Genomic DNA, 27,499 nt, shown 5'->3' on the forward strand with positions numbered 1-27,499 from the left:
TACTTGTCATTATGTGAATTAATCTTAATATTTCAACCTTTCTCTGAAGGATAGGGGCTTTTAAATATGCCATTATTACACCTAAAGAGATTGACAATTCCTTAATATCAAGTCAGCATCATTGCTCATACTTTAAAACAACAGAAAAACCATGTACAAGCCATAATTGTACTCAGTTTGATGAGTTTTCACAAACAGATGTAAATACCATTTTCAGTGTCTGCAATTGTCAAGTCATCTCTTAGTCTCCGAAAGTGGATTCCACATATCCAATGAGGATGCAGAGGAGACAGGGCTGGCGCCAGGCTGCGCTATTACAAGATCTCTAAAGTCCTGAAGTTCAAGCTTTAACACTTAAGTGCCAAGGACCCAGGGCAAGTCATGAATTCCAAGTCTGTTTTATTTTTTAAATGGGAAATTCTTTAAAAAGGACCTTGCAGGTACGACGGGAGCATTTGAGATGATAATCCGAATATATTTATTACATATACCATATAAACATGCTGTATAAATTTATCCGTTATCATTATGTAACGATTAACAACAAAAGGTAACATTTAGCGCACCCGGCACTGGACTGATTTCTTTACATACGTTATCTCCTATGTCTGAACGTGTGCCGAGCATCTTGTTTGGCGCTTAGTTGTAATTTTCGTTCCAGCATGGCCACACCGTGCTCGTTTTTGGAGCTGAAGGCCAGAGAAGTTAACAATCTAGGTTTGTACAGCACCTCAGTAGCAGGGCCGGGACTGGAACAGTGCCCTGGGCGGTAGTTCCGGCTCCCTCTGGCGGTCCTCCAGGGCACCGGCGCTCTCCCAGCCCAGCCGCGCTTGGGCCTCAGGTCTTCCCGTAGTACACAGTTCCGCCCCTTCGAATTCTGCAAGATTCCGTCTCCCGGCCCTCTTCTCTCAGCCAATCATCGCGGGCTTGGGATAACGGAGGGCGGGGCTCTCACGAGACTGGCAGCCCCGTCAGTCTCTAACGTGAGGGTGGGATAGACAGCGCTGTCATCCAATAGGAGTAAACCCAGAGTCCGACGCGAGCCAATGGGGCCGGGAGGTGGGGTTCGGTCGTCTTAGAAGGGACCCAGGGGATTGTCGCCGCTATCCCGGCGTCGGACGTGTGGGACAGCTGCCTGAGTCCTCGGGTGCAGTGTTCGCTGCTGCCATGAGCTATACAGGTGGGCCCGCAGGGTTGGGGTCGGGCTTCGGGTGGGGAGGGACAGGGACGTGCCAGAGCCGCACCGTGCTCGCCCGCACCTCCCCAGGGGCCTGGACGCTGCCCTCTCTGCGGTCACAAAATGGCGCCGCGGGTCCGTCGCCTCAGGTTCGCCCCGCTCACGCCTTGGCGCCTCAGTTCTTTGTGCTCCGGGCCTCGCGTCCCGCCTCCCGGCCGCCCGAGATCTTGGCCTTTGCCGCCTGTGTCCGAGGGCCCCGGCTTGAGCGTCCGCGTTCTCTGAGCCCCTGACCTCCGGCCTAGGTCCGGTCTCCTCGGACCTAGGGACCTCAGGTCGCCCTTCCTCAGGCCTTAACCCTTCAGATCGGGCAGCGGGCTGGGCTGCCGTCGCCATTGCCGCAGCCTACCCCGCGCCGTTTCCCTGCAAAATGCCGCAGCTACCCACCCCCCAGCCCCTTTGCCTGCCCCAGGCTGGGAGAGGCGCCAGGCCCCAGGGCGATGAGCGAGGGAACCTTGGGCCCAAGGGGCTGGGGCTGAGCCTGGGCCTTGAGAGCAATGACCGGCTTTTCCATTAATTCATTCACCATCTGTCAGAGTCATCGCGTCAGGTGCCGAACAGGCCCTGGGAAATTGACAGGAAATCCTCAAGCAGCTTATGGGCGGAACGTAACGGGAAAACCAATGAATGTAGCATATACTCCGCGCTCAGTACGCCGAGGGGCTGGCTCGTTTGCGGGGGCGGGGTAGGGGTGGTTGGGATCAACGTAAAGAGGTGACATTTGAGCAGAGACCTGAATGGAGTGAGGGAGTTAAGGACATCTGGCCCGGGGTGCCGTTGGCATAAAGACCCAGGAGCAGAAACCGCCTGGCTTGTTAGACGATCAGCTAGCGAGGCCAGTGGGATTTGAGCGAAGAGGGAAGGGTGGATGATGAGATCGGAGAGGCGGCCCTGGGCTATGCTTGGATATGCTTGGACGGTTGTGAATTATCCCTGGAGGAATCTGAAGGGCCGCCTGGGTTTGCCTTGGCAGTAACACATGAAGCTTCTCAGCCGGGAGCCATAGACCAGGCCTCCCCTTTGACGGGGGTATTAGGCTTGAGCAAGTATGGTTGCTGAGTAACCTGCATTCTGCTTGGAATGTTCGGGCCTGACAATGATACTGGATCCTCCGGTGCTGTTCCGTAGGCTGTTTTATGTTAGCCTCAGCAAAGAAGTAGTGCCAGGCGTCCCTCCTCTGGCCCCCTGGTGAGGAGCGTCGCAAGAACCCCAGCTTTTCAAGCAACCATCCCTTAGCCCAGTGGTTCACAACCGGGGTGATTCTGCCCTTCTGCCCCCATCCCCCAGTACATTTGGCATTGTTTGCAATGTTTCTGGTTGTCACATCCGGGAGTGGAGTTGTTACCATCATTCAGCGGATAGAGGCCAGGAATGCTGCTAAACATCCTATAATGCACAGGACGGCCCCCACCACAATAAATTATCCAGCCGGGAATATCAGTAATTGCAAGGTTGGACAACCTTGCCCCAGGCTTTGTGTGGCTTTCCTGGTTCAGGAGAAAAGTCAGTAGGGTTGTTGCTGCCATCTCTGGAATTGAGATGTAATCCTTTTCACCAAGTCTTACCAAGAACTGGAAGACAGTTTGTTGGTTTTCAGAGACAAGACTGCTGAAAAAAACAGAAGATGAATGGTTGGGTGCTGTGAAGTAGCTTAATAGTGGAGCATTTAGATTTATAGACAAGGAGACTAGAGTTAGGTCACTAATGGCCAGGTCTGAATTTCAACTCCAGATCTTGTAGGCTTTAATTCTTGGCTCACTGAGGGAACCAAGGTAATGAGATAATGATTACTTTTTCCTTGATCTTGATCAACTAAAAACCATAGCAGCTTTATAATGTGAGTCTTTCCCTTTTAAGAAGCAGACCACTAAAGTAAAAAAAAACATTTTCAGTCACATTTCAAACAATTTCTTTGCCTTTAAGGAGGATTTCTGGAGGCCTTGAAGCAAATGTTACCATTCTTTTCAAGCATAGGAGGTGATTAAAATAATTTATCTTTTTGATAACTTGTCCAGCTTTTGAACCTAGTTACTTTATGTGTATTTGCGAACTTAGTTACTTTATGTGTACTTCCCCTCTCTGGCACTGAGGGGAAGGATGGGAGCAATGGAAAAATAAGACAGAAAAATCCAAAATCGGGCCTTCAAACACTACCAAACCTTTTATAAGAAAATTGATTTCAGGGCGCCTGGGTGGCTCAGTCGTTTATTTATTTGTTTATTTGTTATTTATTTATTTATTTGACAAAGAGAGACAGCGAGAGAGGGAACACAGGCAGCAGGGAGAGGGAGAAGCAGGCTTCCCGCGGAGCAGGGAGCCCGATGCGGGGCTCGATCCCAGGACCCTGGGATCATGACCCAGGCCGAAGGCAGACGCTTAACGATTGAGCCACCCAGGCGCCCCAGCTTTGTGTATTTTTGAGTGAAAAAGATGTCACAGTCTAACCAAGAGGGAGGGAGGGATATTGGTGCGTAATTATCATAAATCCATGGTCTGACCCTTAGCTTTCTCAGGCCAAATACTTACTTTATTTTTTCACCCAGAGCTGTTCAGGGTGGTAAATCAAACCAAGAAGAGAAGGATTTACAAGCCAGATAAGAATTTATTCATAACTGAAGCATAACTTGCTAAAGAAGATCCCGCTCTGGAGACAGTACTGTGCGACAAGATGTTAACATGGGGAGGACAGAACTAGAGCAGAGGTTGCCATTGACCTCTGAAGGTTTGATGGATTATGTTTCCTTTTTCCCAGGGAAGAAGGAGGACCCCTCTCCCTTGAATAGACATAGATTCTTTGCTCTGCAGCTTTCATACTATGTTCCAGTTAGTATTCCTGTCAGGGTGTGGTGGTTCCAGGTGCAGCTGCAGTATGTTTAAACCATGTTACCTGAAGTCTGGAACCATTTTGCTGGTGGCTGTATTGCTGAACAGACAGGTTTCCGGAAGCTAGTTAGGCAAACAGTGGAGAAGGTAGGTGTAGGGTATTAATTTTTACACTGTGGGGCTTCACCACAAGTGAAGCGTCCAAAACATGCTTTCAGTGTTTCTTGTGGACATTGTTTAGGATGTAGGCATCTTGGAAAGGTCCTCGGTCCCTGGAGGGAATCCACTGTAACTTACCCTCCTTAATTAGGAAAGGTAAAAAAAGTTAACGTGGATACTTTTGCCTTTCTCCTTCCCCAGCACCAAGTCTCAATTCCCTTCTCTGGGAAGTAGAGATAAAGTGTGGGTCCACTGATCTTTACTTGAAACCCTTGGAGCTGGGTATATTTTGGAATTCTAGCTTGAGAGAAGGACATTCCACAACACCCCCACTAGGGTCTGGGGCAGCACCCTGTAAATAAATGCATTTTTTCTATACTAGGTTGGGTAAAGAAAAATTGTAATTGTCCTCACAGGTCAGTTTTGTCCCACAATGACTGTTGGCACCACATATGAGGAGAACACTTGGTTTTCAGACCTTTTTGGACTTGGGCACTGCAGGGTAAGGGATCTTGGCCCTGTCCCCTTTGTTGGCTGTGATGAGGATGAAATAAAATAATGCAGATAAGGATCTTAGCACCCTGTGGGGGAAACACTTGTTCAATGTTGGCTTCTGTTGTGGTCATCTTTGTTGCTATGGTCCTAAAAGATGAGCTAGAGAGACTGTCAACATGTAACAGCCTACCCCAGGGGAGGCACTCGGTGTATGCTTTCGTTGTAAAAAAGAAAAAAAGCGGGGGGGGCTATTAAAGGCACTAGCTTTAATTTTTAGGTCATGAATTGGCTCTGATGAGAATAGGCAAATATTGCCTCTTATGGCAGCCATCATAGTTTCAGTGCTAAGGGTAAATCTTTTAAAAATAATGTTTGTAAATGTAATTTTAAAGATAGTGTCAGGATTCATCATTTAAGAGCAATAGTTTCTGATAGAGGTTCAAGTTTCCCTTATTTAGTACTAATTCATCTTAAGTCAAGAAATAGTTTGAGGGACACCTGGGTGGCTCAGTAGTCGGTTGAGTGTCTGCCTTTGGCTCAGGTCATGATCCTCGGGTCCTGGGATGGAGCCCCGAGTCAGGCTCCTTGCTCAGCGGGGAGCCTGCTTCTCCCTCTCCCTCTGCTGCTCCCCCTGCTTGTACACACACACTCTGGCATATAAATAAAATCTTAAAAAAAAAAAAAAAAAGAAAGAAAAAGAGTTGAGAAAGTAGGAAATAATATGCATACTCTACATAACACTGTTCAGTAAAAACATGCTTACCCCTAGTAATTGCATTTTATACACATTTTTTAATGGGAAAACTAAAAAATACAGAGCAGTTTCAGTTTCAGATCTGGGGGAAGGGAATGGGGTAATATTTGCCTTAACATTGTTCAGAACCAGCTCTCATCCTTGTTTGAATTGGAGGCAGCTCACCTTTTGGTCGTTTGATATAAGTATTTTCCTCATTTAACTGAATAATTTGGGCACTCATTTATCGAAACTGAATACTGGTTTAAAATGTTTGAACATTTTTATCCAGTTCTTCTGGTGTAGCAAGTTAAATAGAGCCTGTCTTCATTAGCTAATATGTTCTGGAGGTATAATTAAAGTGTTGAGAATCTAGAGTTTTTGGAGGCTTTCCACTGTGGGGCCGGGGGGGCGGGGTGGCCTGCCAGCCAGTCTACACTGAAGGGTAGTCTTAGGTTATCTCCATTTGGCTTGTTTTGGGAAATTAACCACACTGTGCATATATTTAGGCTTTGTCCAGGGATCTGAAACCACTTTGCAGTCGACATACTCAGACACAAGCGCTCAGCCCACCTGTGATTATGGTAAGTGTGGGCCCCTGGGAACCAGAGGGTGAGGGCTCTGCCTTCTAGTCGCAGAGCAACCTCGTGTCTTCTCAGTTGCCTTTGATTGTGCTCTCACTGTCTTGCTTGTCCAAATGCAGTCTTGTGTCAAACAGTGTGGTGGGCTGTTAGAATAGCTAGTGCTTCCCTTGGAGGCAGTAATGGGAAAGATGTCTGCTTACGGAGTAAGCTGGAGTTCTTGGAGCTGTAAATCATTGGTTCCTTTGACCCTGTAACATGTTGTTAGAAGTGCATATCGTCTGTGACAAAAGGTCTGGCTTCACAAAATCCCCTAGAGGGCCTGGGAAGGAGAGTAGGCAATCAGAGTCCAAAGGATCGGTCTGATCAGAAACCTAGCCATCAGTTTAGCTTCAGGGTAGTGTGTGGGACCTGTATGAAAGAGAAGCTGCCTGTCTGAATCTAGCAGGGGTTTTAGAGACAGTCAGACCATCTCAAGCCAGCGGGCTCCTCACACAGGGTTGAAGGAAAATGTCCAATCAATTTCTCAGTCATGATCAGACACACTAAATCTCTAATTCAGAAATAGCCACTCGACAGAATCCATGGATGTTCTCTTGGTATGCTCTGGCAACCCCTAACTGCCAATAAATGCTGGACTTCCTGTGGTCTGTGACCATAGATGTCTGTGAGAAGGAGCCCTCTTTGGAATTAATAAAGATAATGCTTTGCTTGCTGAGGTCGGTAGCTTGTTGTACTACTAGGATCTGGGGAGAGACTGAGCCTACATTGTGACACTGACTCAAAAGTCACTGAATAAATGGACATAAACTCCCTGAAGTATTAGCAGCTAGTCCCAGGGGGAGAAGGAGACTTAAAATGTTTCGAAATTGAGTAAGGAGGTATCAGGTGTTTCCTAAATGAGGAGAAACGTGGTGTGTATGGCTTCCCTATCTTGCCCTATCTGCCTTACCCCTGTTAATCAAACAGTAGTCCCAGATTGCACAGCTTTTTTGAATTCTTTTCCCTCTGATTTACATAGTCTCGGTACGAGCATTTTAGCAGATGCACCGTTTGCAAATCTTTTCTCCCAGTCTGTGGCCTGTCTATTCTCTTGTCAGTAGTGTCTTTCAATCAGCAATAATTGGGCCTCAGATAAACCTCATTGGCTACGATACTGCCACTGAAGTCCTATTTATCAGTCTTCTCTTTAATATATGGTGTTTTGGGGGTCGCATCTAAGAAATTTTTGCCTAGGGGTGCCTGGGTGGCTCAGTAGGTTAAGCATCTGCCTTCGGCTCCTGGCAAGATCCCAGGGTCCTGGGATTGAGCCCCCATGTTGGACCCCCTGCTCGGCGGAGAGCCTGCTTCTCCCTCTCCCTTTGCTGCTCCCCCTGCTTGTGTGTGCTTGCTTGCTCACTCTCTCTCTCTCTCAGGTAAACAAATAAATAAAATCTTTATGAAAAAAGAAAGAAGGAAAAAAATTTTTGCCTAACCCAAGCTCACCAAGATTGTCTTCCGAGTTTTCTTTTAGGTGCTTCCTAGTTTTGTGTTTTCCATCTGTTCTGTGATCTATTTTTAGTTAGTATTTCTACAAGGTACACAGTATAGGTCAAGATTCTTTTTTAACTTCGTTGAAAATCAATTGAACCTATATGTGTGGGTTGGTTTCTGGACTCTAATTCTGTTCTGGTCATCTGTGTATCTGAATTTCCTCCAGTACCAGTCCGTCTTGATTACTACATAATGAATCATGAAATCAGTTCATTCAAATCCTCCAGTTTTATTCTTTTTCCAGAATTGACTTGGATATTTTAGTTCTTTTCTTTTTGCATATAAATTTTAGAATCAGTTTGTCAATTTCTGTAAGAATTCCTGCTGAGATTTTGAGTCCAATGGCCTTGAATCTATAGATTCCTTTGGGAGAATTAACATGCTAATGACATTAAGTGTGCCAATCCATGAATACAATGTCATTCGATTTATTTAGATCTTTGATTTCTTTCATTAGTGTTTTGTAGTTTTCAAAACACAGATCCTGCACATAGTTTGTTATATCTATACCTAAGTATTTCATATTTTTAGTGCCAAGGTAAATGGTATTTTTAAGAACTTTAGTTTCCAGTTGTTCATTGCTAATTTGTAGAAATTGGGTTGATTTTTATATATCGACCTTGTGATAAACCTTGCTAAGCTCACTTATTTTTGTAATTCATATAGGTTTTTTTATGTAGGCAATCGTGTGAAAGAATAAAAACGGTTTTATATTTTCTTCTGGCTTAAATTGCAAGAGCAATATAACAATATTTAAATTACATTTTGGGGGCGCCTGGGTGGTTCAGTCGTTAAGCGTCTGTCTTAGGCTCAGGTCATAATCCCAGGGTCCTGGGATCGAGCCCCACATCGGGCTCCCTGCTCTGTGGGAAGCCTGCTTCTCCCTTCTCCACTCCCCCTGCTTGTGTTCCCTCTCTCGCTGTGTCTCTCTCTGTCAAATAAATAAAATCTTTAAAATAAATAAATAAATAGATAAAATTTTGGAAAATAGTCAACTGCGATCCCACCATTTTAATACTTTCATCAGCATTCCTGTTCTAAGTAGTTGAATAATTTATAGGGGGATAGAATTGTGTATCCTGCTTGATTTGCTTACTGTTAGAAGCATTTCCTTGTACTACATAAGGTTTAATGGCTTCTTTTTTGATGCCTCTATGAGGTATGTCACTGAGAAGGTAGGCGGTAACTTCCTTGAAGTTGAACATTTACATTGTTTTATATTTTTGTTCTATAAGTGTTGCTTACTGACCATCTACTTTTCTTCTGCTTGTTTTTCTTTTGCTTAAAAAAATTACATCTCAGGGTGCCTGGGTGGCTTAGTTGGTTAAGTGTCTGACTTTGGCTCAGGTCATGATCCCAGGGTCCTGGGATCAAGCCCTGCATCGGGCTTCCTGCTCAGCAGGGAGGCTGCTTCTACCTCTCGCACTACCCTTCCTTGTTCTCTCTCTCTCTCTCTCTCTCTCTGTCAAACAAATAAATAAAATCTTTTAAAAAAATTATGTCCCTAAAATTTCCTATGTCAACACTGGTCTCATCCTCTGGAGGTGGAAGTGAGCTCTGACGTTCTTTTGGAAGGGGCAGGTCTTGGGGACTCCCTAGGCCTCATAATATAGATAAAAGGTTTCCCCTTCGAAGGGACCTGGCTGAGAAGCCTCCTTCAGAGAGTCTGAGTTGCTCTGGGCTTACCAACTAGCACATAGAGAGTGCTTTCTGAGTCCTGTCTGTCACAGGGCCATCACCTACCTGTCCACTTGTCTGTCCTTGTGTTTACGGTTTAGCGTCCATTCCTGCTTCCTTTCCTTGTACTTCCTTGCTCTGTTCTGGCAGGTTTTCAGCAGCTAAAGCCCTGGAGGACCATACACAGGCCTCATAAGCAGAGTCCCAGTGGGTCTGCCTTTGCTTCCCAGTCCTGTCTCCTTTTGAATAGCTAGTATCCACTGTTCCTGGAGCAAACACCCACGTGACCAGGCTCTTGTTAGTTGCTGGGGCTAAGTGTGTATTATTCCTTGGTTGCCTCTGGCAGCCTCTTCTTGCTTGTCAGAACTCCTCCTTTGCCACTCATCTCTTACGTGATTTCCTGCTGCCGGCTGTCCCTTGCTGCTTTCTAGTTAGAAGTGTCTCCTTTAGAGGCACCAGGGTGGCTCAGTCGTTAAGCGTCTGCCTTTGGCTCAGGTCATGAGCCCAGGGCCCTGGGATCGGGCCCCGCATCGGGCTCCCTGCTCAGCCGGAAGCCTGCTTCTCCCTCTCCCGCCCCCCCGCTTGTGTTCCCTCTCTTGCGGTGTCTCTGTCAGATAAATAAAATATTAAAAATAAAAAAGAAGAAGAAGAGTCTCTTTTAACAGACAGTGCTCTGGGCTGCCCAGCACTGCCAGCCACTGCTCTGTGTGCTCATGATGATAGTTGTTACATAAAGGAATGAATGAGAAGCCTCTGCTTTGACTTCCCCAACCAGGAGGATTTTTGCTTTGTGAGCTCTCTGGAGCCCAAGGTGCATTAAACCTAACAGTCATCTGGGGTTCTTTCCTGGTTTCTGACACCTCCCTGTTCTGTTTATGCCCTGGATTAAGGAGGAACCCAACTGTAGGACCTACCTCAGCCTGCCCCTGTCCCTCTTTTCAAGTTTATACACTCTTGCTCTCCTGTGACTGGACTCTGTCATTCCTCACGCTGCCATCTGAGAGCTTTGGTCCCTGCCCTGGGATGAGCATGTCTTGTCTGTCTGCAGGGCAGAGATAATAGGGTGTAGGAGACAACTCTGGAGTCTCACCAGAGACACCGGGAAAAGTTCTGGTGGACTCCCCTGGGCAGGAACCATGTTTGCTTGACTTGGAATTCCCACTTGGCTTTGCACTTCGTCAGTTCTCACTGGCTTTATGTTTCTGAAGGGATGAATTTTTCTCGTGTGCTGTGATAAAATCCAGAGCATATTTAGTTTATAATCCAGATTATTCTCTCACTAGCATTTCTCAAGCTGGGAATTGTCTTGTCCTTACCTCTGCTAATGTGTTTCAGCATAGCACACTCGAGATTCAAGGGCTTGGTGGCCCTCCCTGTTAAGGCATATACTTGGGGGACCAGGATAGTCCACTTCTCTGTTCTCTATGGCTTTTTTGGGGTGATTTGAGTGACCTGATTTTCATGGTGGATGTGGGCTCTGTGCTGAACTTCTTGTACAGCGCAGTCTGTGGGAGGCACCAGAAACCATTCTCCTCTTCCTCTGACTGGTGCTTAGCAGGAAGTGGGGGTAATCTAATTCTGGCTCCTCAAGGGAGGAGTATGAGAGCCAGATGCCTCAGCTGGCGGTGTTGGCAAGGGGAGGCCTCGGAAGTAGCAGACGGTCAGCGCCACGGAAGTTCAGACACCAGGGCACAGGGTGACCTGGCTTGTTTATGGAGTGCTCTTAAGCTCAAGGCTGCTCAGGGGAGGTTCATTCTTCTGTCACCAGTCAGATTCTGGGAATCATCGTCTTTGTGCCTGAATTCAGCTCTTGTTGTATTATGGTCAACTGTAGATATAATTGCGCTTTTCCTTTTTGTAGGCTATGGAACGTGGAACTCTGGGACAAACAGAGGCAAGTATTCCCGTGATTGCTCTCCTCTCCCCTGGGATTGAACCGGTTGTGTGTTTCTGCCACTGCCCGGCTTGCCCACTGTACCGGAAGGTGCCTTTGGGGGCCCCGGGGCCAGCTAGTCTTTCACAGGAGGTCCTGGGCTGGGACCCACCCAGCCTCGGGGGGCTAGGGTCCCCAGCTTGTCTCTGTGACAGAAGATGTCCTTGTCTCTCTGTCTGTCCGTCTCTGTCTGCCTGTCCTCTCCCTGCCCCTGCCATCTCTGTCTGTCCGTCTCTGTCTGCCTGTCCTCTCCCTGCCCCTGCCACCTCTGTCTGTCCGTCTCTGTCTTCCTCCTTGCAGGCTACGAGAACTACGGCTACGGCTACGGCTACGGCCAGGATAACCCCGCCAGCTACGGGTACGGTACGGCCGCTTCAGACTCCTGGGAAATGCCCAACTCGGACACAAATGCAAACCCCAGTGCTGCGGGTAGCGCCGGTGCCGACTCCGTTTTGTCCAGAATTAACCAGCGCTTAGATCTGGTGCCACACTTGGAGACAGACATGATACAAGGAGGCGTGTATGGCTCAGGCGGAGAAAGGTGAGTAGGTGTCCGCCCAGGGCTGTGGCTCTGTCGGGGCGCCTGCTGCCTGCCGGCACCTCCCTCTCTGACCTGCCTCCTGTGTTGCCTTCCTGTCTCCTTGCTTTACTGCTGGGGCTCCCAGAGACTGCTCAGGGTCTGCTGCGCTTCCCTTCTCCGGCCTGGGCCCCCTCCCTGCCCTTTGCAATTGCCTGGTGGCCAGTCTCTCCCCTAGCTTGTAGGGGGAGGAGCGAGCCCCAACTGGGCCAGCTTCACTCAGGACCGGAGTGTGAAGTGGCCCCTCCAACTGGAGACAGCCACTTGGAGTTCTCACGAGACCTTGTATCCCACACGGTGTCAGGGCAGGACAGATTGGGCTGGGCAGGAAGCAGGGCGGTGAGCCTTTGGGGCTGACCACAGAGAGCTGGGCTGTCCCCACATAAGAGACAGAGCAGATGTGGATACTTCCAGGCCACTCTTCTGAGCCTGACAAAGGTGTGCCTGTTGAGCCTCAAAAGTGCCTTTGTGAGGAACTGTTGTCGTCCTCATTCTTGAAGCACAAGAGGTCACACTCCTTGCCTGAAGGCACCCAGGAGTAGGTGGCGGAACTGGGCCTTCCTCCTAGATGTGCCCTCTTCCGCAGCATCATGCTGTGTTTGTCTCTCACTTTCTAAACTGGTGCTGGCTCAGAGGTCCTTGTACCCCAGTGAGAGGCTTCAGTGAGGAGGGCACATGTTGGCGTGGAGCATCCTAATGGCTCCAGCTGACAGTTGGGAGGAGAGCAGAGAGTAAGGAGGGGTCGAGCCAGGCACTGGTGGGTTCGGGTGAGGCCCCAGGGCCACTGGGGGTAGAGGCTGCCAAAGAGACTTGCACGCATTGGCTCTGTAGCAAGCAAAATGGGTGGTGGTGGGGGGATCCCCAGACATACCCCATGCCCTCGTGCTTGGCAGCCACTGTGCTTGCAGCTGAGGCTGCTTAAGGCAGAAGGGGCTTGGCTTTTGGCTCAGTGGCTGTGTGGATCCTGTCGCTGCTGGTGCCAGCTGCCTGTGGACTTTCTTGCTACAGCCTAGAACTGGGGAGCAGGGGTGAGGGAGGGCTGACAACCGGGTAGTGCTGGCTGCTTCTGCCACAGCTGCTGGCACTTCTTGGCTGTCCAGGTTTGCCGGAGGGGCCTCTGTGCCTGTGAGATGTGTGGGGTTAAGGACTGAGGTATGTGGGCTGCACCCACTGTTAGAAGAGCTTTCTGTGGCACTCTCTTTCTCCCAGGAGGGAGGTTTGGCCTGCCTTCCCAGTTGCTGTGGAGGGTTCGATCCCACAAGGTTGATGTGATAGAGCTCTTTTTCTAGTCCCTCGGCAGAATCACAGTGACTTTCCCGGGAAACACTCTCCACTTTGTCTCCCTTCTCCTTTTGGATGGTGAGGGCCTTTGGAGGATTGGAAAGTTCCCTCAGCCAAAAGGGATGAGACCAGCACAGTGTTTCTCATGGGCATCATCGGTCCTTTTGGACAAGCATTCGTGTGCCTGACTGCCCGCATCCCACAGGACGCTGGGGTGCTTGGTTCTGCCCCCTAGGAGTAGCCTTGGGCATTGTGGCTACCACAAATATGTACATGCTTCCACAGGGCTGAGGGCTGCGGGGTGTCTCTGCCCCATCTGAGACCTACTCCATCCCGTTGTCAGTTTTTCTTTGGGTCCCCTAGCTGGTGCAGAGGCTCCTGAGAGGCCTTTTTATTGGCATTCCTGAACATTGAGCCTCTCTGACAGGGTGGCGTAGGTGCTAGAGTAGGACTTCCTGTCCCCAGGACAGGGAGCTTTGGGGAAAGGCAGGAACAGTAGACTCCACCCAAGGGCAATGGGACCTGAGGGCATCCCTGATGCTTGCCACCTGCTTCTGCAGATATGATTCCTATGAGGCCTGTGACTCGAGGGCCATTCTGAGCGAGCGCGACCTATACCGGTCAGGCTACGACTATGGCGAACTTGACCCCGAGATGGAAATGGCCTACGAGGGCCAATACGATGCCTACCGCGACCAGTTCCGCATGCGTGGCGGCGACACCTTTGGCCCACGGGCTCAGGGCTGGGCCCGGGACTCCAGGAGTGGCCGGCCGATGGCCTCGGGCTATGGGCGCATGTGGGAAGACCCCATGGGGGCCCGGGGCCAGTGCATGCCTGGTGCCTCCCGGCTGCCCTCCCTCTTCTCTCAGAACATCATCCCCGAGTACAGCATGTTCCAGGGCATGCGTGGCGGGGGCGCCTTCCCAGGTGGCTCCCGCTTTGGCTTCGGGTTTGGCAATGGCATGAAGCAGATGAGGCGGACCTGGAAGACCTGGACCACGGCCGACTTCCGGGTGAGTGGAGGCGGCCATCCCTCCTGGCCCCTGACTGGGTGGAGTGAGGAGCGAGGAGCATGGAGCCACCTGCCCTGACCCAGCTCCCTCTTTCCAACCCAGACCAAGAAGAAGAAGAGAAAGCAGTGTGGCAGTCCCGATGAGCCAGACAGCAAAGCCACCCGGACGGACTGCTCAGACAACAGTGATTCAGACAATGGTGAGCTGGGCACTGGCCTGCTGCTCCCTGCCCCCCCACCTTGTGGGGCTCCTGGGCTGAGTTTGTCTCTTCATACTTTTCAGATGAGGGCACTGAGGGGGAGGCCGCAGAGGGCACTGAAGGCACCGAGGCTGTGGAGAAGGGCTCCAGAGCAGTAAGTGGCTGGGCTCTGTGCATTGTCAGCAGGTGGGGCCTGTGAGGAGCAGGCTGGCTGAGCCCCTGTGCCTCAGAGCAGGGCTCTTCATGGGGGCCACGGGCCATCCTGGTCCTGCACGTGTGAACAGCACAAGGGAGGTGGAGGTCTGGTGGAGAGAGCACAGGCTGTAAGCAGGCCAGCCAGCCAGAGGCCGGGCTTCTTTATCAGGAAACGGTGGAATGAGCCCCCCTGTGCAAGGGCTGCTGCGGGGTTGTGAGGCTTTTGGCTTAGTGCCTGGCACTTAGCAGGGCCTTGTCACTCAGAGCCATTATAAACAACCGTACACGCTTTAATGTGGGGTTTTTGAAATGGTGTCCTAGGAAGGAGAAGACGAAGAGGGAAAAGAAGAAGGCAAAGAAGAAAGCAAAGAGGATGTGGAGAAGGGTGAGTCTTCTGAGGGGCCCGGACGCCAGGGAGACTCTTCCAGGCCCTCACAGTTGGAGGGATCCAGCTGAGGGCAGGGTTGTGACAGAAATGTGGCCGGCATTTGTTTTACCTTCCGGTGGGGGCAGCAAGCAAAAGAGTTGGGGGGAACCACAGGCATACTCCCTGCCCTCGGTCCTTCAGTAGTGCACAGTTCCAAGTCCTCAGTGGCTGGTATCTGAGCTGGGACCCTCGGTGCAGTTTTTACGGCTCTGGTTTGCGTGTCCTCTCCCTTAGCGCCTCTCCAGCCCTTGTTGGGAGCCCGTGTCCCCCTACCTGAGTGATGAGCGCCAGCAGGTACCTAACAGTAAATCCAGCCTCAGCCCACTGTTGCCGCGGTGCGCCGTCGGGGGGGGTGGGCTGAGCCCTGTGAGCTTTCGGGTCTTTACCTCTGGGGGCTGCACTTAGGCCTCAGTCATGGCCTCCCTGCATCCCGCTACCTGGCCCCTCTGAACTTGTGCCAGTGTCCCCACCGAGACAGCTTCTGTTTGCCTTCCAGCCTCCCCGTGGCCCTCTGCAGAGTATGGGTGTTCTGGAGAGCAGTGGGGTCAGCCTGTGTCCTCCCCTCTTCAGGACCTAGGCCCAAAATGGTTCCCTGCCCAGCCCAGGGTGCCCAGCCCTGCTCATGGCCGGAGTCCTTGTTCGAACGGCTGTTCTCAGAATGGACTGTCTGCAGTAGAAGGCGGGTGATCCAGCTGGAGGCCCCAGGGCCTGCCCTGATCTGGTGGAACCAAGCCGGTGACTGTACTCCTCTGTTTCTACAGGGGCCCTGAGCACCCAGGATGATAGTGGCCAGATCAAGCGCAAGTTGCAGGCAGGCAAGAAGAGCCAGGACAAGCAGAAAAAGCGGCAGCGAGACCGCATGGTGGAAAGGTAACCGGCTTCCCTCCACTCCTTTGCCTCTGCCTCGCTCTGGGGCTGCCGCCTGGAGAGCAGGGCCATAGCTCTGCCGCCTCGCCGCCCTCTGGCCTCCCTCGGGAGCTGCCACCTGCTCGGCCGTGCATGGACCCTGCTTCCCGCCAGGCCCAGCTCCCAAGGCCTGACTCGTTCCCTGCCCCACTGCGGCCGCCTGGCGACCGCTAGCATCTTTGACCTGAGACCTGACACTGCTCGGCACCGTTGCCCAGAAGCTCCAGCGCTAGGTCACTCGGCGCACGAGCCCCGAGGTGCACTGGGGGCCTGATGCCCCTGCGGGAGGGGGCCAGCTCATCAGAGACTCGAGGTCCAAGGCGCCTGTGCCACCCCAGCTAGCTGCCAAGAGGCCGCCGCCGCGCCCAGGAGAGATGGCAGCACCTGTGGGCTGTGGCAGCCTCGGGCCTGCCCTCTGCCCTGCCCGCCGGCCCTGTCAGGCCGGGCCTGTCTGCGGCTGAGGCCTTCACGCCCCTTGGTCGGGTCTGTCTGCCCTCAGGGCTCCCGCACTGGCGCTTGCCTCCTCCTCCGCCTCAGACTCTTGCTCTTGCTGGACCTTCCTCAGCCTCGCCGGCGCCCGGCCCCTGGGCTCTCCAGACAAAGCTGACCCCGTGGCCCAGATAAGGACGTCCGGCAGAGGTAGGGACCCGCCCCGAGGCCTCGGTGGCGGCTGGCCTCCTCCGCCCCTTGCCACGGCGGCCTGCTCCAGCCCAGGCCCCAGACCCCGGGCTTCTGCTGTGGACACCAGGCCCAGACAGAGCACCTCGCTCAGGTGACTCCAGGCTGCCCTCTGGCAGGCCAGGCGGGCGCCCTCCTTCCAGCTCAGACTGGTCTCTTCTTGGAAGAGGAAGATGAGGCAGCAGGAGCCCAGGCCTGCTTGCCTCCCATCCCTCCCGACACCACCCCCAAGCATTCTGAGCAGAGGATGGGCTGGGCCTTTCAGTCCCCCAGACCCAGAAGGAAGATGCAGCACCTTTTCGGGCCCTGCCTCGGGACTGCGTACTCCACTCTGCACCTCAGGGCCACCTGGCTCACGCCAGGGCATCCTTCCTTCCGGTCCCCAGCTGGGCCAAGTGCACACGCTCGTGCCCAGCCTTGGTAGAGAGGCCCACCGGCAGCCTTCCAGCGACTCCTTGCCTGTTGCAGCAGCTGCTGCCTCGGGTTTCAGCCTCCTGTCTGGGAAGGAAGAGCTCCTCCCCTGCCCCCCCCACGTTGCAGTAATTGCAGCCTGCAGACTTTCTGTCCCTTTCTACTCCCGACCCCACTGGTCCCAGCCTGTCCCCCTGCTGGGACCACACTTCAGAGGCCCGTGAGCAAGGCCTGTTTCAGGGTTCGCAGCTGGGTTGGGTGAGGCGGCAGCACTGCTCCTTGGGACCGTTGAGGCCTCAGCCCCTCGTTTCTTTCCTGTGGCAGGATCCAGTTTGTGTGTTCTCTCTGCAAATACCGGACCTTCTACGAGGAGGAGATGGCCAGCCACCTCGATAGCAAGTTCCACAAGGAGCACTTTAAATATGTAGGCACCAAGCTCCCCAAGCAGACAGCCGACTTTCTGCAGGTGAGCCTTGGAGCAGCAGGACGGATGCTCTTAGCTTCTCAGACCCCTTGGAACATAGAGCAGCCCGCACAAACCTTGGTATCTCCTTGGTATCTTTGGCAGGAGTATGTCACCAATAAGACCAAGAAGACAGAGGAACTCCGGAAAACCGTGGAGGACCTTGATGGTCTGATTCAGCAGATCTACAGAGACCAGGATCTAACCCAAGGTGAGGAGGTTCCATCCCACTCCAACCAGGCAGAGACTCAGCCTGCCCTCCTCTGGTTCTCAGAGTGGGGTCACGACACCCCTCTGTTCCCCCAGGGAGGGTCAGTGAGAACAGCCTCAGGCCCACGTGGAAATGGCAGGGCGAGGTGAGGAGCTGGTCTGGTGTTTTCCCTAAACTGCTGGGTCTGTCTTAGGCACCTGGAACCGGTGGTGACCCTCCTTCTCCCCCCTGCAGAAATTGCCATGGAGCATTTTGTGAAGAAGGTAGAGGCAGCCCACTGTGCAGCCTGTGACCTCTTCATTCCCATGCAGTTTGGGATCATCCAGAAGCACCTCAAGACCATGGATCACAACCGCAACCGCAGGGTGAGTGGCCACCAGTGCCCTTCTGCCGTCCTGTGGGTTGACTTGCAGGGAGGTCCTGGGGTTATAACCTCTGCTTGCCCGTGAGGAACTGCAGGAGATGTGGCGGGGCGGGCAGATGTAGACTTTTCTGGCAGTGCAATCAGTGCAGCTGCAGGGAGAGGGGAGGGGAACGGGGACTCTGCCATTAGAGCTGGACCTTTAAGGCTATGGGATATGGGGACCTCCGTGTGCATAGGGGCCACAAGCCAGAAGAGGTTCAGAAACCCAAGAAGAAGTGTACAGTGTGCGTGTTGCTAGAGGAGGGGTTCATGGCTGGGCTGAGGGGCTGGGCTCACTCCTATAGGCAGCAGTTTTTAAGTCTGGCACTAACAGGATTAGAGTTGGTGTGGCACTGGTGTGGAGGGAGACGGAGGGGGGCAGTGGGGGGCACACGAGGAACTGCTGCAGTACCAAGATACAGGAGTGCCTCCACTTTGGGAGTGATGAGAAAGGCTGGACAGAAGGACTGTGTAAGGAAGTGAACAGGAGTCTGGGATGTCTCAGGCTTCTGGCTTGAGTAACTAGGTAGACAGAGCTGCTGCTAAGATAACAGGGTAGGGGTATGGTACAGGGAAAGGGGTGAGTCTGGCAAGAAGGTGAACAAATTCAGTCTTATTTTCCATTGTATCCTCAGTGGCTAGCACACAAGCCAGAGGAGGCGTTTTTTGATTGAGGGGGTGACCTGCTGGGCTGAAGGTGGCTGTTAGAGGTCTGCTCTGGGTGGGGTTGGTGGAGGAGGGGGGGGGCACTGCTGTGCAGTAGGGAGAGAGCTTGAGGGATCCAGGACCAGGTCTGGGCCTGGAGAGGCTTGACTGCCACCACCCGGGAGGAGGCAGAAGGGATTTATGTGCAGATGATGGCAGCCAGGGGGAGCATAGGAAATAGTATTTCTCAACCTTTTCCCCATGGCCATCAAATTCATCTCTGGTCTTTCTTGATGCACTGATTCTCAACAGTGGGATGGGGGTAGGTGGTGGAGGAGATCCTGTGGGGATCTTGCCAACACCAGGTTCTGGAACTGGGATCTGATAAGGCTGTTGGAAGAGAGCAGACTGCAGTACATGATATTAAAATGTGGGAAATCTAGGTGAAATGAGTGATAGCCAGTAAAACATAAACTCAAATTGATTTTAGAAGTTTGAAAAAAGAAAAAGCCATAGCTGCTAATAAAGGGGTACAGAAGGGTGAGGAAAGATGGAAGATACTTAGAAATTAGCACCAGAGGTTGTTGATTTATAGAGATTTGAGTATAATTTAAATACTGTATTTTTAGAGATTCCAGACTGTAGGAATGAATGGAAAGCTTCTAATTATTATTTTTGGTCACAGCTTTACTGAGATATAATTCATATAGCATACAATTCACCCATTTAAGCTGTACAGTGCAATAGTTTTTAGTATATTACAGTTGTGCAGCCATCAGCACAATCAGTTCTAGAACATTTTTATCACCTCAGAAAGAAAAGATAAATTTACCATGTGCCTTTTAGCTATCTATCACTCCCTAACCCTCCTGCCATGTTTCCCTGGCCTTAAGCAACCACTAACCTATTGTCTGTCTCTGTATATTTGCTCATTCTGGGCATTTCACATATATGGAGTCATGTAATATGTGGTCTTCTATGATCAGCTTCTTCCAGTCAACATAATGTTTTCCGGGTGTATCCAGGTAGCATTCCTTTGTATGGCCTAATCATATTCTCTTGCATAGATATACCACATTTGGTCTATCAATTCATTAATTTGGGCATTTAGATTGTTTTCACCTTTTGGCTATTATGAATTATGCTATTACAAGCATTTGAACATTTGTGTACAAGTTTTTGTGTGGGCATATATTTTTATTTCTTTTGGGTACACATCTAAGAGTGGAATGTCTGAGTCCAATAGTAACTCTGTTTAACTTCTTGAGGAACAGCTGGATGTTTTCCAGAGTGGCTGCACCGTTTTATATTCCCATCAGCAGTAGTGTGCGGGTTCTGATTTCTCCACACCTCTCTAGCACTGATTATAGGACTTTCTGATTCTAACCTTCCTAGTGGGTGTGAAGTGGTATCCACTGTTTTTTTTTTTTTTTTTTTTTTTTTTTAAAGATCTTACTTATTTGAGAGAGAGAATGAGTGGTGGGGAGGGGCAGAGGGAGAGAGAGAAGCAGACTCCCCACCTGGCGGGAAACCCGATGTGGGGCTTGATCCCAGGACCCCGGGATCACGACCCGAGCTGAAGGCAGACGCTTAACCAACTGAGCCACCCAGGCGCCCCTATGTCTTATTTGAATTTCCCTAATGACAGTGATGTTGAGCATCTTTTAATGGGTTTGTTGGCCATTTGTCTATGTCCTTGGAAGTTGGAGAATGTCTATTCAGATCCTGTGTTTGTTTATTAATTGTATGGTCTTCTTGAGTTAAAGAGTTTTTTTATATATTCTAGGGGCGCCTGGCTGGCTCACTTGGTTAAGTGTACGACTCCTGGTCTGGTTTCAGCTCAGGTCATGATCTCAGGGTCGTGCGATCAAGCCCCACCCCCCCCCCATTTGGGCTCCGCACTTAGTGCGAGTCAGCTTGAGATTCTCTCTCTCTTCCTCTTTCTATTCCCCTTCTCCCCCCACTCTCACTCCTGTTCTCTCTTAAATAATAAATAAATAAATAAATAAACAAACAAATAAATAAATAAAATCTTTTAAAAAAGAGTTTTTTATATATTCTAGATACAAATCCTTTATCAGACCTACACCTTACAAACATTTTCTCCCAATTTGTGGGTTGATTTCTCACCTTGATGTGTCTATAGCACAAAAGTTTCATTTTGATGAACACCAGTGTATTTATTTTGTTGGCTTGTGCTTGGGGTGTCATGGCCAAGAATCCATTGTTAAATCCAGGGTCAGAAAGATTTATCCTTGTGTTTCTCATAAGAGTTTTATAAGTTTTAGCTCTTTTAAATTTGGATCTTTTGATTCCATCCCTTTTTTAATCCAATTTGACTATCTTTTGATTAGATTGCTTAATCCATTCACATTTAATGTTACTACTGAGATTACCAGATTTACATCTCTTGTTCTATTCCCCTTTACAGGTTTTTTGTCTTTTGGTTTTTTTAATTTTTTAGTTAACATTTTAATTTCATTAATGATTTTTTTGTGTGTGCTACATTCTTTGGGGGGCATCATTTTCTGAGTGATTTCTCTAGGCCTTATACATATTAACTTCTCAGAATCTTTTTCAGATATAATAACTTAATTTCAGTGGGATTGAGTTACTCCTATATAGCTCTCTCTACATAGAAGGTCGTTGTGTTATTACTGTTGTACGTAGTATTTTGTCTGTATGTGTTATAATTCCAATAACACAAAGGCAATAGTATAATACAGTATCATGACTACTTTATGTAATTTTATGTCTTTTAAGGAAGCTTACAGAAGAAATGAGAGCAATTACATATTTCTAGTTTTTGTTATATTAGCCTTCTTATTTCTCATTTTTGGTTCTCTTCATTTGAGTTTTACCTGTGGATTTAAGTTACCATCTGTAGTCACTTCCTTATTAGTTCAAAACAGCTTTAGTCCCCCCACTTTCTTTGTGCCATTATTGTTAAACTTGTTATATTTCTATATGTTATAGGCCAGACAATACAAGTATGTCTGTGTGTCTCTGTGTGTGTATATATTGCTTTGTACAACTTCTTTTCAGTCAGTTGAGAAGACAAGCAAAGAATTACACGTTTATACTTTCTTTTATAATTATTTCTATTGGTCTTTCACGTGGATTTGCATTACTGTCTGGAGTCACTTGCTTTCAGCCTGATGAACTTCCTTTGGTATTTCTTACAAGGTCTGATGGCAGCAGACTCTTTCAGGTGTTCTTGATTGTGGAATGTCTTTATTTCACCTTTATTTTTGAAAGGTAGCTTTGCTGGGCATAGGAGTCTCGGTTGACACTTTTTTTCTTTGAACATTTTAAATATGTTATTTTGCTGCCTTCTGGCCTTGTTTCTCATGAGAAGCCAATCTTTAACCTTATTGGGATTCCCTTTTAAGTGATAATTCATTTTTCTTTTGCTGCTTTCAACATTTTTCCCTTGTCTTCAGCTTTCAGCATTTTTATTATGATGACTCTTTTTGTGGATCTCTTTGTATTTATTCTACTTGGAGTTTGTTGAGCTTGTTGGATGTCTAGATTAAAGTTTTTCACCAGATTTATCAAGTTTGCATGCATTTTTTTCTGCTTCTTGTTCCTCTTCTTCCGGTGTTTCCATTATGCATGTGTCGGGTCATCTAGTGGTGTCCCAAGGTTGTCTGAGAATATTTTTCTTCTTTGTTCTCTGTTTTTCAGATCATAGCTCTACCAATCTATAGATTCTCTAATTCTTCTGCCAGTTCAAATCTACCATTAAGCCCATCTAGTGAATTTTTCGTTTCAGTTATTGTACTTATTTATGTCTAGTCAAATTATTTTTTGAAGCCTCTCTCATCCCCGCAATGTGAAGCCTTTGCTAGGGTGCCTTGGAGGAGGAAGCCATGGGCAAGTACACAGCAACCCTGGGATAACAGTGGTTTCTGACAGACAGGGTTCTCTTTTTTTCTTTCCCAGACTAAACTTAACTATTATAAACTACACAAATTGTTGGTTGATTGCTGTGTTGTTTTCAGCAATTCCTGAGGCATTAAATTGCTCTCCAATCTGATCCAATTAAATAAATCCAGGCTCTTTTATACCGATTATTTTTGAGGTCATTGAGAGTTCTGAGCCCTGAGCCCTGGAGGCTCTTCTTAGCTGTTTTAGTTGGTTCTCTCTGGTAACGGGGACAGCTGATGGTTTAGCTTATATTAGTATCAAATCTACTGGTCTCCTTTTAATTGCTTTTCCCCACACCCTCCACTGTTTTGAGAGAGCCCTCTGTCTTGAACTTCCTTACACACTTATGAATAAAGTAAGTTCCTTTGGAAAGAGATTTGGGAGCTCACTGTTTTAAGGCCTGTCCCTTGGTAAAACTTGGGCCTGGTAGCTTTTCATTACTGTGTTTCTTCCTTTGCTGTATGTCCTTAGGACCTTTTCCTTTGACTTTAAATGGTTGTGTTGTTCTATAGTCTTCATCAGTTTCACTAGGGAGTAGGTTCACATAGCTTCTCAAGTTGTCATGCTGGAAGTCTATCCTCTGATGTGTTTTTATCAAGATTTTTAAAACTAATTCCAAAAATCTGATAAGGATAATGCCAAAATGAAACTGTAGATTAGTTTATTATTAAAGAATAAAAGTGTTAAGTATAATATTAGTAATTACCAATCTGATAGTGATTCAAGTGTTTACTACACTATAATTAAGTAAAGTTTGTCTCTGGACTACAAGGATGGTTCAGGAAGAAATTAGCAACAGTATCAGTATGAAATGCTGGAAATGAAAACTGTATATGCAAATTGTGATTATATTCTTAGAAAAGCTGAATGATTCCAAGAAAATGGTCTTTGAATTAACAGAATGTAATAAAAGGAATGGAATTCAAGATAATATCCAGAAAGTAATGGCCTTTCTCCATTCTGGTAATACCCAGTTAAAATGGGGAAAAATCTACTCACAGTAACCACAAAGTGTATAAAATAACTAAGAATATAGATTTAAGAAGAAACGCCAAGGATAGGAAATAAGAATTCAATGAATAGAGGAATAATGGTGTTCTTCATAGGAGGTTTAATAGCAAAACAAAACAAACACTACATCGCCCCATAATTAATGTGGACAGTTCATGGGATTCCAGTCATATTCTGGCAAGGGGGACTGGATGAAATTGCTTTAAAGTTTATGTTGTAGAATTAAGTCTAACAACAGCCAAGAAAAAAAAATTTTTTTTTAATTTATATTTATTTATTTGACAGAGAGAGACACAGCGAGAGAGGGAACACAAGCAGGGGGAGTGGGAGAGGGAGAAGCAGGCTTCCCGCTAAGCAGGGAGCCTGATATAGGGCTCGATCCCAGGACCCTGGGATCATGACCTGAGCCAAAGGCAGATGCTTAACCAACTGAGCCACCCAGGCGCCCCAATAGTCAAGAAAATTATAGAAAGGGTGGTAATTGAGTTCAGGGAGTTGGTTTAGCAGATATGACTTTTTTCAAAGCCACTGCAATTAAAAACAAAAAGTGATATTGGCATAGTAATAAAGCAGTGGAACCAGAATAGAGTCTAATGAAAGATGCCAGTATGTTTTGGAACTTAGTAATTGTCAAAGTCAGTACAGGTTCCTTATCTGAAACTCTAGGGCCAGATGTTTTCAAATTAGTTTTTGAATTTCAAAACAGCTACATGGTAATGATCACTAACATCCCCAGTGGGACCTGGGAAAATGACTTGTAGTTGAGCCATCAATAATGCCTCCAATGACTTATGTAAGTGGGATAAATAAAGATGGTATAAAAACACAATGGAGGGACGCCTGGGTGGCTCAGTCAGTTAAGTGGTTGCCTTCGGCTCAGGTCATGATCCCAAGGTCCTGGGATCGAGTCCCGCATCAGGCTCCTTGCTTAGCGGGGAGCCTGCTTCTCCCTCTGCTTGTGCTCGCTCTCTGACCAATAAGTAAATAAAATCTTATAAATATATGCATACGTATATACATACATACACAATGGAGCTTAGGAGAAAACTCTTCCTCTGGATTTCAGATTTGTGGAGAAGGGATTATTATAGACCCATATGTCAATTTAATGGAGAAACAATTGTTTATCTCATTAATTTCTGGGGAAAAAAGCTGGACCCCTAACCTCCTACCATATATTAAATTCCAGAAATAATATGAAAAACAAAAGAGCAAAATTTAGAAGATTGTTTACCTTGAGGTTACAGAAAGCCTTCCTGAACAAGCCAGGAAACCCAGAGGTCGTGGAGCAGATGACCTCCTAGAATGCTGGGCACGTGGCCCCACGTGTGTATTAGATCACTCACATTTACTGGTGGGCGGGAAATGCCACAAGAGGTCTCATCCTTCTTTTTTCTTTCCTTCAACCACAAAAGTATCCAACAGTAGTAACATCTGATGCTGCTGAGGAAGCAAAAGGATAAGTACATTGCTTTAATACAGGTGGAGGAAGCCGACTTACTATAACTTAATACAACTTTTTTGCAGAGTACTGAGGCACCATCACTTTGGGGAACCTGTTGGGTAGCACCAACATGGAAGTATTTAAGTTTATTCTGGTGGTGTTTGGTTCTTGTAGCAAAAATCTGGAAACCATGTAAGTGGGCTTCCCTTGGGAGTTGTGTGTACATCTCTGTGCCTACAGGGAGGAGGATCATGTGTTGGCAAGTAAGGAGGTGCAGAGGAAATGGTCTGACCTAGCATCCTAATTGTGCATCTTTGACTTGTTTGATTTTGATCATGCATGAGGGCTATCCATATTTTCCCCAAATGGTAGAGAAAATGAGTAAAGAAAAAAAGGTGAAGGTAGGAAAAGGGAATAGAAACGCAAGTGAGAGGATGATGTAAAGAGTTGGCTGGGGTGGGGCGCCTGGGTGGCTCAGTCCTTAAGCGTCTGCCTTCGGCTCAAGTCATGATCCCGGGGTCCTGGGATCGAGCCCTGCGTCGGGCTCCCTGCTCAGCGGGAAACCTGCTTCTCCCTCTCCTACTCGCGCTCTTGCTGGGTCTCTCTCTGTCAAATAAATAAATAAAATCTTTAAAAAAGAAAAAAAAGAGTTGGCTGGGGTGCAGCAGGATTCCTGGGGGTAGGCTCCCCCATGCCAACAAAAATGGCTTTTATCATCTGCTTTCAGCTTATGGCTTTACACGTACATTGTCTTCATAATGATGAAAGTGAGATTTGCCTGTACTTACACAGTTGAGGAAACCACTTAGCATTTCGGTGTAAATCCTTCCGGACAAAAAGGCTCTGGCATGTTATACAACCTGGTCCATCACACACCTTTTCTCAGCACACAGGAGGAGATGAGCCCTATTTTTTTTTTTTATAAGATTTTATTTATTTGAGAGAGAGAGAGGGCACACAAGCGGTGGGGAGGGGCAGAGAGAGAGGGAGACTCCCCCTGAGTGCTTGATCCTAGGACCAGACCATGTGAGATCATGACTTGAGCTGAAGTCAGTTGTCTAACCGATTTAGCCCCAGAGATGAGCCCTATCTTAAGGACTGCATGGTGCTCTTTTCAATGTTTTATTTAACTACTTCACAGAAGTTTTAGGTGCTTTCCAGTTTTTCACTACTGCAACTATGTGCATGAATGTTTCCAAGTCTTAAACTTAGGCTAGAGTCTTGTAAAGAATTACTGAGACAAATTTTTGAGACAAACTTTTACTTTTGATACATTTTATCAAACTGCTTTCCAGAAAGTAAGTAAACAGTTGACCCCGTCACTGTCAGGGTAGGACGGTCTCTCTTCACTTTTGCCATTTGGGGTATAATTCGTCATCCTGGGAATTCTATGGGTTAAAAGGAGGTACATCACTTAAATGTACTGTTTGACATTTGTATTCCTGCTCTTATATCCTCCCTGTGGATCCTAAAGAGTTCCTTGGATATGGGCAGCTGGCTTCTTGTTAGATGTTGCACCTCTGGCTTTTAGTAGGTTTCCTAATTTGTTCACTGTAGTTTTTATGTAAGCACATTAGGTTTCTGCTGTACAGCTGTAAAGACATATGTCTTTAATCAATTACATACAGTACGTATGGTGTGGAAGAATGGAGCATTCGAGCAAAGATCAGATCAGGTCTTGGCTCCGTGCTTGTAGAGTGGCCCTACGCTTGCACCCAAGGTACACTTGTACACTTTCACCACGTGGTTAGAGTGCTTGGCTGTGCTGAGCTCGGGGCAGGAGGGTTTGGGAGGGCTCCGCAGAGCTAGTGGGGCGGGGGAGGGGGGCTTTCTGGCGCCCAGACCAGCTTCTCCAGCCCTCCCTGCCTTGCCTGCAGCTCATGATGGAGCAGTCCAAGAAGTCCTCGCTCATGGTGGCCCGCAGCATCCTCAACAACAAAATCATCAGCAAGAAGCTGGAGCGCTACCTGAAGGTGAGGCGCGCAGGCCCCTGGCCCCCGGCCCCCGCGGGTCCTTCCCTCCCTTCAGTGTTCGCCTCCTTCCCCACAGGGTGAGAACCCGTTCACCGATAGCCCCGAGGAGGAGAAGGAACAGGAGGAGGCCGAGGGCGGCGCCCTGGACGAGGGGGCGCTGGTCGAGGGGGCAGGGGGCGCGGAGGGTGCAGAGGGCGCGCCGGCGCAGCCCCCAGTGCCCCCGGAGCCGGCCCCCGGGGCCGCGTCCCCGCCGCCGCCGCCGCCGCCGCCGCCGGAGGAGGAAGAGGAGGGGGCCGTGCCCCTGCTGGGCGGGGCGCTTCAGCGCCAGATCCGCGGTATTCCGGGCCTCGATGTGGAGGCCGACGACGACGAGGAGGGTGGCGGGGGCGCACCGTAACCCGGGCTCCGGGCGGGCAGGACCCGCGTGGCCAAATCTGGAAGCCGAGCCTAATAAAGCTCTTCCCATCCCACTTATTTCTCGTTAGTTTTTTGGTGTGCAGCACGGTAAGCGTAGGAAGGAGCGGGGCTCGGGAAAGGGTGGGAGTGCGCCTGCGCACCGGCGG

General features: G+C 48.8%; 1 protein-coding gene across 4 annotated transcripts; it reads left to right on the plus strand.

Annotated features, from left to right (window-relative positions):
- Positions 1-1,021: 1,021 nt before the first annotated feature.
- AKAP8L (A-kinase anchoring protein 8 like) lies at positions 1,022-27,406 on the plus strand. 4 transcript variants are annotated; one of them, XM_025864792.2, is made up of 14 exons: positions 1,022-1,180; positions 5,954-6,028; positions 11,097-11,129; positions 11,469-11,709; positions 13,587-14,040; positions 14,143-14,239; positions 14,323-14,393; positions 14,756-14,819; positions 15,623-15,731; positions 17,181-17,322; positions 17,425-17,530; positions 17,765-17,895; positions 26,841-26,936; positions 27,013-27,406. In XM_025864792.2, the coding sequence occupies exons 1-14, from the start codon at positions 1,168-1,170 to the stop codon at positions 27,331-27,333; spliced, it is 1,953 nt and encodes a 650-aa protein (XP_025720577.1). In that variant the 5' UTR covers positions 1,022-1,167; the 3' UTR covers positions 27,334-27,406. The 4 variants fall into 4 exon arrangements, with proteins under 4 accessions (XP_025720577.1, XP_073746276.1, XP_073746279.1 ...); XM_073890175.1 differs by lacking the exon at positions 1,022-1,180 and adding an exon at positions 3,169-3,211; XM_073890178.1 differs by lacking the exon at positions 1,022-1,180 and adding an exon at positions 4,641-4,718.
- Positions 27,407-27,499: the final 93 nt, after the last annotated feature.

This window comes from Callorhinus ursinus, unplaced genomic scaffold (genome assembly GCF_003265705.2).
Source record: "Callorhinus ursinus isolate GAN/ISIS: 27379988/994484 unplaced genomic scaffold, GSC_fseal_2.0 scaffold131, whole genome shotgun sequence".
Lineage (NCBI taxonomy): Eukaryota > Metazoa > Chordata > Mammalia > Carnivora > Otariidae > Callorhinus > Callorhinus ursinus.